Source organism: Cyprinus carpio, chromosome B7, assembly GCF_018340385.1.
Source record: "Cyprinus carpio isolate SPL01 chromosome B7, ASM1834038v1, whole genome shotgun sequence".
Classification (NCBI taxonomy): domain Eukaryota; kingdom Metazoa; phylum Chordata; class Actinopteri; order Cypriniformes; family Cyprinidae; genus Cyprinus; species Cyprinus carpio.
The window spans coordinates 13361438-13377029 of record NC_056603.1 but is presented as its reverse complement, the minus strand read 5'-3'; the positions used below and the strand labels follow the sequence as shown (position 1 = coordinate 13377029).

Sequence of the window (15592 nt, the reverse complement as noted above, 5' to 3'; positions counted from 1 at the left end):
ACATGACCAAAAACAAGTTTGGTCATGCATAAATTACGCAAATGTTAAATGTTACAAGTGGTTAAATGTTACGCAAATGTTTAATACGCACTAAAATGCTCTGCTTAGGGCTTTCATACTTCGCACGCAGCGGTTCGTAGGTATATATATATATATATATATATATATAATATATATATATATATATATATATATATATATATATATATATATATATATATATTTATTTTTTTTAACTGGTAAGCAGCTAAAAATCGTCGTGCCAAAATGTAAACAACTCGGTGCTAGAATGATACGGTGAGTTGTTTAGCAATTCAACCAATTATTAACTGTTTTAGCGCTTGGCTAATTAAATATTCATGAGAAGCAACTTTCACGCGCATGTTTTTAGTTTCAGCGAAGTAATTGCGCAAAATGTCTAACAGTAAGATGAAACAAGTTCATTCGCGTGATGAAGAGACGATTATTTTTACAATTTTGTGGCTCCGAGACTAAGAGAACAGAGCGGACCTGCTGATATCAATACAGGTTTTCTCCTGTGGCCCAATGACCCTCTTAATACAAATGAAAAGTGTCCCAAGGTTTTACAAAAGCTTATTGGAAATCTACACGATTACTTAACTCAGTGTACATAGTAATGGAACAAGATAACTCAGGATGGTAAAAAATGATTGAATGTGCTTTTAAACATATAGCTGATTGCTAGGTTCAGCTGATTGTGCTTCAGCACCAATGTTTCACAATAAAGTACGGCAAAACTGTTAATTGTACAAAAGTTAACTTAATTAAACATTGAAATGTATTAATAATACCATAAACTACATAGATTCAACAATATGTAAAATTATCACTTTTGACATTGACTGAAGAAAATATAATTGTACTTTTGTGTTTTGATAGTTTTTGATTGGCGTGGCAGCCAATAATAAATTGCGACTGGTTTGGTGATTGCCCCAAATCATGTGAAGCTGTAGCTATTTAATGCGACTTGCTTATGTGACGTTCCATTGGTTATTTTCAAATGTGTTCCGAATGCTTTGGAAGATTGGAATCTCTAAAAACATGCACCAACAAACCTGAGCACTTGATTGGCTAATACTTTGTTTTTTTGTTGTGGTTTAAAGAGTCCAGACATAGCTCAAAGCATAAATTTCAGTGACATACTAATTCTATGTGTGATATTACAAAAATTGTATGCTGTGCCTTTAAAAATTTCAAGTATCAAAAAGCCACTAGGATTTCCAAATACTGGAAGAGCCTTTGTGTTTCTCTTGGTTGACGGCTGTATTGCTTCATATTCTTGCAGTATGTTCAGAATTGCCCCTCTATCCTTAAATAAACTCTTCTTAACCATGTTTACATCATGAGAACTTGAGTAATCGTACTATGGATTGTTTGAACACGTTGTTCAGCTCTTGTTTCCCAAGTCAACCGCACTGTATGGAATGCACCTCCCTCTTAGAGGGCCTTAGGACATCCGGAGGTGGTGTTTGCTCAAGTTAACACTGTCTAAGCTAATAGTATGCCTTGAATTTGGTGTCTGGGAATTCACTTTTCTCCAGGGCTCCAAGATGATCTCCTCAAACTAACCTTTAAAGTCTGTGAAGCTTTGGTTTGAGAGGATAGCTTGCTCATTGTCCCAGTACAGTGGCAGATCTCTTGTATTTTTTTGTTAAAAGAAAAAAGTGGTCTCTCAACGTTATTTTAAGTCCAATGTGTCACCTAATGCATGTATCTCAGTTCTGCTCAGTGTGTCGTGACAGCAAGTAGAATCGATGTGAGTGAGCAAAAAAAAAAAAAAACTTTTGTGACAGGCTTTCTGTGAGATAAACATGTACATGGATTCTTCTCTACATTTTTGGCAAAGGTATGTTCAGTGTTACACCCTCTCAAATGTTACAAAAGAAAACCTTGTTTTCAATATAAAAATACTCTGCTTAGTGTGTCCTGACAGCAAGGAGAATCAATATGAGTGAGCAAAGAAACATGGAGTTAATTTACAGACAGGCATCCTGAAAGATAAACACATGCATTAATGCAATAATTAATATTTTTGGCAAAGGTATATGCAATAATGTTAGAAAAGAAAACCTTATTTTCAAGATTAAATACTTAAATAATAAGTTCACATATTTGTTTCTCAAAAAGAAGAAAAAAAGCTACAGCCAGTTATTCTACTTTGAAATGTGTGATCTCACTGATCTGTGTCAGAATGTCTGTTTTTGTTTTGGTCTGTGTGACTCCGCCCACTGCCAATTTACCCAATAGTATTTCGACACCCTGCGTTGTCAGTTGGTGAAAAAACACAGCCATGGAAGCCAGCTAACGAACTGGGTCAGAGATCTTAGATTCTACTTGACCTATAAAGCCTCTTCACCCATCTAATTATCTTTATGAGCAGAATCATATTGAAACACAGAAAAATGAACTCATCTACTTACAGTTTAAGGTGAATTCCTGCTGCGCGTCCTCAATCTGGCAACTTGTGTGAACACTCTTGAAATTCGACTGTACCTATTTCAGCTGCAAGCTTTCATCACATACTGCACCTTTAAAAGAATAGTTCACCACAAATGATAATCATTTCATTATTTACTCAGCCTTATCTTGTACCAAATCTGACTATCTTCCAATAACAAACAAAACGAAAAGCAACACAAAAGAAAATCGTTTACACTTTTTCTATACAATGACAGTTCTTAATTATGTCAGCTGTCAAAAAATTCCATTAAAGCAAAATGCCTTTTTTGTGACTTTGGAGCCCCCAACAGTTATAGATACCAAGATCTACAAATCTTCCATCGGTGAAAGTGTAGTGATGAACTTCGATCACGTGGGCCATGATAAACAATCACATCATGGCCTTGACATCATTGAATGTCCGTAAGAGTTGTGCGACAATCAATCATTGTTTACAGATACCATTGAAATGAATAAGAAGTACTGTAAAATTAATCTTTTCTGTTGCAAATTGTCTATGACTTCCCTTATTAAAAATAATACAACTTTTTTTTTTTTTTACTGTAAACTCTAAAAACAGATAAATCCAAATCCAATGTTTGATGTTGGTGCTGACGATTAGTATTTTTGCGACATCTTCACTAAATGTGCATATACTCCCACAAACATACATACTCCCACACTCTCAGGAAAAAAAGGTACAAAAAGCTGTCACTGGGGCAGTATCTTTTCAAAAGGTATACCTTTGTACCTAAAGTATCTATATTGGTACCTTTAAAGTACATATTAGTACTTAAAGTATACATATTAATACCATAGAGCAGGGTTATTCAAATCTTACCCTCGAGGGCCAGTGCACTGCAGAGTTTAGCTCCAACCCTGATCAAACACACCTGAGCATGCTAATCAGTGTCTTCAGGATCAGGCACGTGCATTAGAAAATCACAGGTAGGTGAGTTTGATCAGGGTTGGAGCTAAACTCTGCAGTGCACTGGCCCTCGAGGGTAAGATTTGAATAACCCTGCCATAGAGGAACAAAAATGAACCTTTTGAAAAGGTACCACCCCAGTGATAGCTTTTGCACTTTTTTTTACAAAAAAAGAGTGCAGAACAGACATTTGTTTAGAGCGTGGGAAAGAAACAGAAGTCATTTGCCTTATTAGAAGTCAGTGTACCATCAGAATGATGTTGAAACTGATATTTCAAGGTAAAAAAAAAAAAAAAACTTGTGTGCTATATATTCTGTCTTTAATCATTGAAATGTTCCATCAAAGTTCTAAAATTCTGATTCAAAAATGACATTCCAAGTTTGATGTCATGAAAACTAAAATGAATTTGGAACATTGCAGTTGTGACGTGACAGTTTAAATATGTTGGAAGGAGAATGCCACTTGCAATTATGAAGTTTAAATAATTACATTTGAGTCTGTTCCTTGTTCAAGGGAAAATTATGGAAAATTATGGACTCTCATTGACAAAATAATAGCATGCAGGTTTGGAACAACATGAGAGTGAGTAAATACTAAACTATCCCTTTAAGTGCTTGTCTCATAATTGGTGGTGTGTATGATAGATGTGCTGCGTATCACAGTCAGATCTTGAGGGCAGTAGGCATGTGCCAGCTAGACTTCGCCTTCCATGGCACCACCCACTGTGTGCCATATGTCCATTCTACAGAGATTCACTTTGGCGAACACACTTTTTATGAGGTTGGAACAGCAATCCACATGCATGAAGCTTTTATACTGGAGTCTGTGTTGATATTGGTTCCTTTTGGGTAGATAGCCCCTGCCAAGATGCAATTTCTGTCCACCAAAGCTGTCTGATAAAAGTTCATTTCATGGCTTTCTCAAACGTGCGATCGTGATTTCCCATGCTGTTTTTCATGGTTGTTTGTTCTGTAGATCGGAGGACTGGAGCACCATTACCATTTCCATCACAGCAGGGTGGTCCGCAGATCCGCCTTTGCCACCAGAGGCGCTCACAGCTTCATTCACATGGACCCGAAGGTAAGCCTTCCCTCCTGTGGCCACATTACCATCACCAATCCCTCCACCGATGACAAGAATGACACTTGAAATGCTTGCAAGTTGATGGAATAGTTCACTTAAAAATGAAAGTTTTATGAAAATGTATTTATCCTCAAGCTATCCAGGATGTAAATGAGTTTATTCAGATTTGGAGAAATATAGCATTACATCACTTGATCCTCTGCAGTGAATGGGTGCCGTCAGAATGAGATGAGAGACAGCTGTTAAAAACATCACAATAATCCACAAGTAATCCACACCACTCCAATCCATCAGTTAATGTCTTGAGAAGTGAAATGCTGCATGTTTGTAAGGCCCTGTTTAAACTAGAGGTTGAACGACTTCTGATTTTTTAAAGTTGACTTTTATTTGATGAAAATCGAGTCAAAGTCGACTAGTCGCTGATGACGTCATTAATGGAACAAACGAGTCTGGAGCTGAGACTAGAACACCTTGTGGACAGCTATGGCATATGACACAGCGCTGCCCACATGGCTATTGCTCCTATAACAGCTCATTTTTATCAGTTCTTTTGTCTTTGAGTCATTATATTTCTAACAGATTTCTGTTAGTTCTAAATCATATACAGATAAATTAGCACAGTAAAGATTACATTCATATGAATGCATTAGTGAAAGCAATTGCGTGTGTAAATGAATTCTACCTGATAGTGTCTCTCTAGTAGTTGTGAAGCTGTGGGATCTAGTTATTATGAAATATATGCTTGAACTGTCCAGTGTCTAAGCTATTTTATTGAGAAATCACAGAACAGTGTTTATACATTTCCACTCTGAATGATTCTGTGTGAGCGCGATCTGCGAGTGAGTATGCGCTGTCTGTAGTCTATGTGTGTGCATTACAGTGCAGCAGCGCATTAGATTAAAACGGTGATTAATTTACCTGTACAATAAGCTGTTTTGAATGTACATTCTCCCGTTCAATTTCAAGCATCCAGTAATATAATCACACGTCTTGTGGAGCCTTTCAGAGTATGCATTTATTTGTCATTTTAACTGTTTGGAAACGGAGCGTAAATGTGGAAGTCCTTCAAAGATTTCTTATCCTGTTGCGCCCTCTATAGGACCAGAGACTAATCGACGCCATGGTTAAAGTGTCATGGCAGACCATTGAAGTCAATTAGTCGATTAGTCAGTGCAAACCCTAGTTAACACTTGGTCTTAAGATGCGTTTTGGTCGATCGGATCACAAGTGGACAATGAAGACACATACCCATTTACACCTGCCGTTTTAATCCGTCTCTTCTGTCCACTTTTGACCCCCCTGTGGTGCTGATTACATCAAGAAGAGGGTAAATGGGCAGATGCCTCGGTCGGCGTCAAAACACGAGTGAGAGGGCTTAAGCTATTGCGCACTAATATTATGTCTGCTTGTACTGTTGTTGTTACTTTTCGTGTTATCAGAAAGTAATACTTCTAATTCGGCCCATCAAAGTTTAACTCCTGTCTGATAAGCGTGCGTCCTTGTGTGTATTGCAATGATTATGTATTAGGTGAGTAGGCAGAGATTAGGTGGTCTTTTATGGCTCTCAACCACATCAGAGTCTACACCACAAAAGCAATCCGGTCGAATGTGTTTTTCGACTACCTCTGGAAGTGGTCGAAAGTGGACAAGCTCAAAGCGTTTCACACACCGTTACTTAGTGTTGCCCACATGTGATCTGGTAAACCAAAACGCATCTTAATACCAAGTGTAAACAGGGCATTAGAAACAAATCCATCAAGACGTTTTTAACCTTAGACTGTTGCTTTCAGTTGAAATACGAGTCCTCTATTCAAAATATTGCTACCTCCAGTGAATAAGTCATCTAGTCTGAATCAGGAGAGAAATATGCACAGATCAAGCACTGGTACAAACTGACTAAAACAGATGGTGGAATTTGATGTGAGAGGACATCAGGAGATGGACTTTCTCACTGCAGGAAGCATTATTACTTATTATGGATATTTTGGCCAGAAGTGAGTTTAAAGTTAAAAAGCTTTAATGATGGATTTGTTTCTTACAAAGACACAGTTTTTGGCTTCACAAGACATTAGGCCTAACTGATGGACTGGAGTGGTGTGGATTATTGTGATGTTTTTATCAGCTGTTTGGGCTCTCATTCTGACGGCACCCATTCACTGCAGAGGATCCTTTGGTGAGCAAGTGATGTAATGCTACATTTCTCCAAATCTATTCTGATGAAGAAACAAACTTATACACATCAAATAATTGCAGCCTTAGTGAGCAAAAGAGACTTTTTTTTTTTAAAGACATTTAAAAATCATACCAACCCTAAACTTGTAAATGATAGTGTATGTTAACAAAAACAAAAGTTAAAATGGGAGTTTGCAGCTGCTGTCTTCATGAAAAGTCTCATTTAGTTGATCTAAATGGCCTCAAACAAACCTACTGAATATATTTCAAAAATTTTACGCATAAACTTGGCCCTGCGCAGGCCATCTGACACACGATCTGAGTCTGTGCTGCTGAATCATAAACACCCGCTGATGCCGGAGGGATGGTAGTTAAAATTTACAGCTAAATGTGGCAGCAGTGGTGCATTTATATCATGTTTCATTGTCCGCATGTCCTGCAGTATGCAGAAAGATTTATCTTTGACTTTGATGGCAAGATTTTCAGTACAGTGCAGATTCTGATGTCTCGTAAGTGTCATCACAGACAGAAGGAACAATGTGTCATAAGGATTGAAACAGACTAAAACTAAAGATGAGGATTCAAGAAGTCATGTAAACATTTCACATATTCAGTTCAGCTATTTTCTAAGAGGCCTCATTTTCAATGGTATCTTGCAGTCTGTTTTTTATCAACACTGTACAGGGTGACTTTCAGCCTGGGGTGGTAAAAGCACTCAATGCTCAATATTGCATAATTAAGCAGTAGCCCAGATGGACCCCCTCCCACTACCATGTGCAATGACCGAAATTCACAACGTAAATCTATATCTGAATCTTTATGGAAAGTAATAACAATAATATATATATGTGTGTGTGTGTGTGTGTGTGTGTGTGTGTGTGTGTGTGTGTGTGTGTGTGTGTGTGCGTGTGTGTGTGTGTGTGTGTGTGTGTGTGCGCGTGTGTATTCATACTTTTTTTAAATACGTTTTTGTACCATTTGATGCTCCTCTTTGCAGGGCTTATCACAGATTTTTGTAGCCCAAAATGACTGCAACTTTTCTCAACTTTGCCTCATAAATCCATTTTGTATTACGAATATCACTTGATCTTTGATTAACTGCTTTATTCCTCTTTTGTAAGTTGCTTTGGATTAAAGCATCTGCTAAATGCATTAATGTAAAAGTAACTGGCTGAATTTACATTGCAGTTGCAAGATCGCAAAATCTTGGACGGACTGGTTTATACATCATCAAAATGAACTTAAACTAAAGTGAAACTAAAACTGCAATGCAATAAAACTATAAAAACTTTCACAACTATAATAACCTTTCCTGGGAGGTGTAGCAACCTTTATATGGGGGGCATGTTTTAGGAAATAATTATATATTTAGACTTTACTAAGGGCAGAATTGTGTTAGTCACATAGGCTATACAAAATATTTCAAAGTATTTTAATAAATTTTAATTGTCTTTACAGTCCCACTACATCTAGTGCCTATTTACCATTGTTTGTCTTTTGGCAAATCAGGTAGGAGTACTGCTGTTGAATATTAATTATGACTACCCAATGAATATTCATGAGCCAAGCTGTTAAGTTCTGTTACAATTGTGTCCTCCCTACTTTTCACATGGCCGTTCAGCCTCTCCATCTTACACGTTAACTCACATTGGTCCCGGACGCATTTAATATGACGAGCAGCCGTATTTGTCCAAGACTTCATTTGACAGAGCAGCCAGGCATTCAAAGTCAAGCTGTTTCCAGGGTTTGGAAAGTGGCGCTCTCCTGCTAAGATTATCTCCTCCCGACAGCCGGCATCTCGGGAGTAATAAAACAGTCCAGGTCTATTGGAGGGCATCTGACGGAGGGCCTCTGATCATATCCTGCCCCGGGCTATGTGTACAAATGGTGCGGTGTGGTAAATGCCTAATAACCCATTTCATCATTGTCAGGCCACAGGCAGAGGCCATGCGAGGCAGCGCAAAATGTTTTGTTACTGCAAGCAAAGAGCTGTCAAGCCTGAAAAGAACATAAAAAAACAGCTCTTCCAATAGATGTGTTGTTGTCCTCACCTTTATCTTTCATGTCTGACATGCAGTGTTCAACCTGCTGGTGTTGCATTGAGATAAAAAACACTAGCGTTCAATAAGTAATTACACTACTGTTCAAAAGTGTGGGGTCAGTATGATTTATTTATTTTATTTGTTTTAGAAATGAGTGCTTTCATTCAACAGAGATGCATTACATTTCTAATGTTACAAAAGATATTTGTTTCAAATAAATGCTGTTCTATACTATTCATCAAAACATCCTGAGGAAAATGTATCAGCATTTCTTTTTCCAAATAAATCATTTTGAGCAGCACAACTGTTTTCAACAATGATATTAAAAAAATATATATATTTTTTTTTAAGTTTCTGGAGCAGCAAATCAGCATATTAGAATGATTTCTGAAGGATCATGTGACACTGAAGACTGGAGTAATAATGCTGAAAATTCAGCTTTGCATCACAGGAATGAATTATTTTTTTAAATTATATTCAAATAGAAAACTATTATTTTAAATTGTAATAATATTTCACAATATTACTGTTTTTTCTGTATTTTTGATCAAATAAATGCAGGCTTGATGAGCAGAAGAGACTTCTTTCAAAAACATTTAAAATAGTAATGTTTCCAAACTTTTGACCTGTACTGTACTTCAAATCAAGTGAAAGGCATAGTCTTTTCTTGTTATTCAGTACATGAGTTGTTGAATTGGTGTGCATTTTAAATCCAAATTAATCCATTTTAAACGGCTTAAACAACAAATTTTTATGTTTTCATTTTTGTATAACTATAATACATGCCGTTTTCATGAAGTCATATTTATTGAGACACTACTTTTCCTCTCTCATCACATTCAATTCAGCCTCCAACTCGCTGGAGATTCATTTGTGGTTTAGGGGTTTTTCAGTACAATTCAAACATGTAAGAATCATTAATGCGACCAAATGTAATTTTGTACTGTTTATTTCTTTATTTATTTAATACTTAGAACCAATTTTGAATAAGAATGTGTTCTTGATTCCTGACCCATCCATGCATTTATAGCACTGGGACTGTAACATAGAAAGATGTAATTATTGCAGTATGTGATTTTCATTACATTTCCCTCTGGACCTTTTTAATGAAAGCAAGAAAGCATCGTGCGCTAGTGATTCGAAAGTTAAGCTTTTCTGAGAGGCACCACAAATTCGGGCATTGCCGCTGGACAGATAAATCTACAGGCATGGCTGCGTGACTTTTCTAATTAGAAGACTAGTGCACATCCCTTATTTACAACAGATGATGCATTTCAAGGGAAGGATACAGAGATCTAGATAGATCTGGATGAGCTCAGTGCTGTGCTAGTCGATATGAAATGCACATTTTTTTGACACACACATTCATTGTTGGTTTTATATTAAATATTCAAGGTGAAATATGATTCCAGTAAGCAAATGTAATAATTATAAATGAAATAGCTCATACTTGGCAGAGCAAACTCTTTCACTACTGTTAAAAATATAGTTTGGGGTTAGTAATATTTTTTTTGGAGGAAATAAGGTTTTTTTTTTTTTTAAATCCATGCAGTTTACTGAAAATGCGATCAAAAGTGTCAGTAAAGACATTTATGAAAATATATTTGATGTAATAGTTTTTTTTTTTTTTTTTGAAAAAAACAAAATCATGGTTTCCATGAGCAGCAAATCAGTATATTAGAATGATTTCTGAAGGATCATTTGACACTGAAGGCTGGAGTAATGATGCTGAAAATTCATCTTTGCATCACAGAAATAAATTACATTTTACAATATATTCACATGGAAAACATTTTTCAAATTGTAATAATATTTCCATATTTTATTAAAAATACAGTAAAAAATTATTAAGCATAAGAAACTCCTTTTAAAAACTTTAGTGTATATGACATTAATGATTCCCTGAATCATGACTTCTTGAGGTGTGCTACTACTTTTCTAATTGAACAGACATATAATTTGTATTGTGTTTCATAAAATGGAATTATTAATAAAATCTCTGAATATGACTATATTTTTTCCTCAGACTGGACTTAGGGAAAGCATGTCTCGGAGTACTGTATTCCCATTTGTTTCTCCTCAGAATCTGATGACTTCATAAGCCTCATGTAATGGAAAAGCTAGAGCGTGACTAAATACAGGCCATACGTTTCACAGCCGTGTTTATGTGCATGAAGGTGAGCCGAAACTGTTTAGTCTTTGATAACCTAGGCTCTTCCTGCAGGTTGACTGGGCGCAGCAGCAGGTGGTGAAGACGCGAGTCAAACGTCACGCCAGGAGTGACCCGAGCTACATCCACTTCAACGATCCCAAGTGGTCCAACATGTGGTACATTGTTAGTAGATATTTCACACATTCTTTCCTGTATTGCATATCTGCGCTGTCTTTACTTTTGACCCTTTTTTTCTAGTGAAGTTATTTAGCAAATGAATCGTTGCCGTTTCCAGTGACTCCTAGAGAAAAGGGCCAGTGATTTGCGCTTCATTAACCTAGCTCGTTTGTGAAGCTCCTGTTGTTTTATTTGTTTTATAGCAGGGCTGTTTCCTCTGCCCTTGCCTCATAAAAACCGAACTCTGTGAAAGCAGTGTATGTGAACCAGTTTGTTTCCCTAACAAGCTTGATGCTATTGAATTACAAATGAATGTATGTTGTGGGTTCCGAGATGTCGGGAAGAAATTAATGAGCTATAATGCTAACGCTGGCACCCATCAGGCCAAATTACAGTCATAAGCATCATTTCATCATTTAGTTGTTTAAGAATCAAGAATTCCCTCAACAAGCCAATGTTATTCCAGCATATAAGCTCTGTGACCAACCCCAGTTTATGATTCTTTAAAGTTTTGTTCATCAAGAACATCTTCATATATTAACACAACTTTTATGAATTTTGAAGCCTAAATACAACCGTCAGAACTAAAAAGCTAAAGTTAGGTTATAAGCAAACTACTCCACGATTGCATGACTTTTACATCACCAGACGACAGCTTGTGATAACAATTTCAATCTTTATTTAAAGAACACGTTTCCTGATATTGAAGCTTGTTTCCACCATGGGAAAAACATGTAATTTAAACTTTTTATTTCTTTTCAGAATTAAAAACGTCTGAATTGTGAGATTTAAATGCAAAGTTGTGAGATATAAACTTGCTATAGTAAAAAAAAAAAAATACAGTCAAACCAAAAATTATTCAGACACCATTAACATTTCTCACATGATCACAGTTTATTTGCTATAGTTTAGAAAATGTTTATAAATTATGACAAGAACTCAGAACAAATTCATCTTGATAATGTCAGATAACTTTAATAGGAAGGTATATAATGGATTACAATCAACCAAAAATTAATCAGCTGTCAAAATGAAGTACACAATTAGATAATAGCAATTTAAGTCAACCTATTATCAAGCAATGCTTCATTTTGTTCAGTCTGTGGTGTAAAAAGGTTGCATTAGCAATTAAAGAAAAAACACTTAAAGGCTTAGTTCACCCAAAAATGAAAATGAAAATAAATTACTCACTCTCAAGTCATCCTAGGTGTATATGACTTTCTTCTTTCAGACAAATCCAATGTGAGTTATATTAAAAATTGTCTTTGATCTTTCAAGCTGTTTCATGGCACTCAGCGGATGTTGCAGTGCATCAGTCCAAAAGAAGTTAAATAAAAAGCGTTCATCCATAAAAAATGTCTCTCACGGCTCCAGGGGGTGAACAAATTCCTCCTGTAGCGACTCGATGTGTTTTTGTAAGAAAAATATCCATATTCAAAATGTAATAATCACTTTAATGTAGCTTGCACCAACTGTTGCACACTGAAGCAGCTCCGCGAGGATGACGGATGAGTTCGGCGTTGCGCATGCACCAATGAGTCTCGTGAAAACCAACGTTTGTTTACAGGATCAAAGGAAGCAAAGTTTCCTTACTTTAGCAAAGGAAAACCAGTCTCCTCTTGGCTTATATAGAAATCCTCCGACATTCTTCTTTACAAATCCTCGTTTTGTACTTCTAAATAGTGACCTTTGTTTTAACCTCTCCCCGGTGCTTCCGCATTTGTCACTTCTGAGCTGCGCATGCGCAAAGCTGACTTCCATATGTATCAGCCCGGAGCTGCTTCCATTTACAACAGTGAGCGCAAGCTAGATTAAATTGATAATTACATTTTAAATATAATAATTAAAATATATAAATATAAAATTTTTGTTACAAAAACGCATCGAATCGCCACAGGCGGACTTTGTTCACCCCCCTGAGCCATGTAAGACACTTTTTATTAAGAATGGGTGTTTTTATTTCACTTCACTTTTTATCCTCGCTTACATATATAGAACTATATTACTATATGACTATATGAACTATAGTGTCCTGCACCCACTAGTTAATAGTTTTTATATATATTCTGTGGAGGGAAAAAAAACAGAATTGCAAGTTATAAACTCAGAATTGGAAGATATAAAATCAGAATTACAAGATATAAAATCAGATTTGCGAGATATAAACTTAGAATTATGAGATATAAACTTAGAATTATGAGATATAAATGTAGAATTATTAAATATAAACTTAGATTTATGAGAAATAAACTATATAAACTATCTCATAATTCTAAGTTTATATCTCATAATTCTAAGTTTATATCTCATAATTCTAAGTTTATATCTCATAATTCTGATTTTATAGCTCATAATTATGAAATATAAACTTAGAATTATGAGATATAAACTTAGAATTATGAGATATAAACTCAGAATTGTAAGATATAAAATCAGAATTACGAGATATAAGTCGTGGGGGAAGTCGTGGGCTCGAGTCTCGGGCCGGCAATACCACGACTGAGATGCCCTTGAGCAAGGCACCGAACCCCCAAATGCTACCCGGGCGCCGCAGCATAAATGGCTGCACACTGCTCCGGGTGTGTGTTCATGGTGCGTGTGTGCACTTTGGATGGGTTAAATGCAGAGCACGAATTCTGAGTATGGGTCACCATACTTGGATGTATGTCACGTCATTTAAACTCAGAATTACAAGATATAAAATCAGAATTGCGAGATATAAACTCAGAATTATGAGATATAAACTCAGAATTATGATATATATAAATTTAGAATTATGAGATAAAACACTACAATTGGAAAATACTATAAATAAAAAAAATACTATTAAAAAAAGTTTAATTTAGAATAGCTTGCAAGAGTGTGAATATGAAAACAACTAGTCTGTAAATATGGACTAGTGTAGATTTTACATCAGAATACTGTCAAGTTAGAATTGAAACACAGCCCTCTGAATTCTTCCATTTCTGATGATTGTCTTAATTACGTGCTGTTGACTCTTTGTTAGTCTAGTTTGAAAGCAAACGGGTAAAAAAAAATGAGAAGAAAATGTGTCAATCAGTTCTGATTCAGTAAATCGACTCAAACTCAAACAGATTCAGTGATTGGTTTATGTCATATTGGAGATTGCATCTGCTCTATAATGATCCAAGAAGCAAGATGGGGGTTAAATGATTCATAAAATAAGAAAGCAGAGGCCAAACAGTCTGTTTACTGAATATAAATCTTTTCTCTTTGAATCTGAGCTTTCCAAGTCAAGCCATAAAAGGACAAACACACACACACACACACGCACACTTATAGGCAAAAGTAGCTTCATGAATTGTCCTTCTTCACTCTATAATGATTGTTTATGTTTGTGCTGTACTTCTGCTCCTTTTTCATCAAGCTTCACATTGATTACTGATTGAAGAGTCGTCTTGAAAAAAAATCCCTGAAAAAATGTTGCTCTGGTAATTTTTTCCCCTCCAAAGTGTCTTCGAAGGACTGTAGACCTTCTCAATTATATGCAAATCCTTCTGTTCTCCATATATCAGTATCAAACACTAGACGATTAATGGTTAATCCATTAGAGCTGATGTTTTCAGACATTATTAAAGCACATTCTGTGTTTATTTGCACTTATATGATTAATATTCTAGTACAAAGGAATCCTCTGAAGTTGACTTCACACTGGGACGTCTTTGTTGATCGTGTCCTCAAATACGGCATTGAAAAGAATCTTAAATGAGACCCTCAAGGACACGCAAACCTCTGCTGCTGAATAAACATGAATCGTCCTGTTTAATTTACAGGTTCACGCGGCCGTTTGTTATGACATATTTCCTCACAGACGGATTGAGTCATAAGATTACTCAAGTAATAAAGGCTTGTGTTTCTGGAGAGCCGAGAATATTGCTTCCAATTGTCTTCCAGTGTTTCCTGTTTTCAAAGTCGAATGCGTGTGTCTGAAACTGATTGCAAGTGAAGCCATGTTCACGCTGATGTTGATGACTTTTCACTGTTTTCCAGCACTGTAGTGATAAAAACAGCCGTTGCCGTTCGGAAATGAATATCCTTGCGGCCTGGCAGAGAGGCTACACCGGTCGAAATGTGGTCATCACCATCTTGGACGACGGTATTGAGAGGAACCATCCGGATCTGGCACAGAATTATGTGAGATTATCTTGATCTCCTGTTGCAGATCATTGATGATTGTTGTAAATGCATTTTTATTAAGGCAAGACACTTAAGGCAGAAATATTGTTTTTTCTTGAACTGGTCAATTGTTGAGATTTTGGGTTTTTCATAACTTGTCTTCTTTCAGACAAGTAACACCCTAAATACACATTTAAGTTTATTGTATTATACTTTATCATTTTTTTGTCTGTAGATTTGAGTTATATAGATATCTTTAAAGTCTAAAAATGTTAAAACAAAACAAGAATTTTAAATCTGGCTTAATTCTTAAATTCTGGAGATGTATGCAAATGCATATTTAAACAGATAATACCTCATTTGTATATTTAAACATAACATTTCAGAACACTTGTAATAAAAAATGTTCGTAATTCTTGATGAAATCAATCAGCTGTGGA

At 36.0% G+C, this 15592-nt stretch overlaps 1 protein-coding gene across 2 annotated transcripts in view; it reads left to right on the top strand.

Annotated features, from left to right (window-relative positions):
- LOC109101400 (proprotein convertase subtilisin/kexin type 6-like) overlaps window positions 1-15592 on the top strand; it is a 75131-nt gene that overhangs the window by 669 nt on the left and 58870 nt on the right. For both annotated transcript variants that reach the window (XM_042727322.1, XM_042727321.1), the window contains exons 2-4: window positions 4365-4469; window positions 10911-11021; window positions 15027-15170. In XM_042727322.1, the coding sequence (XP_042583256.1) occupies window positions 4365-4469; window positions 10911-11021; window positions 15027-15170 (360 nt within the window). The remainder of the gene's footprint in view (window positions 1-4364; window positions 4470-10910; window positions 11022-15026; window positions 15171-15592) is intronic.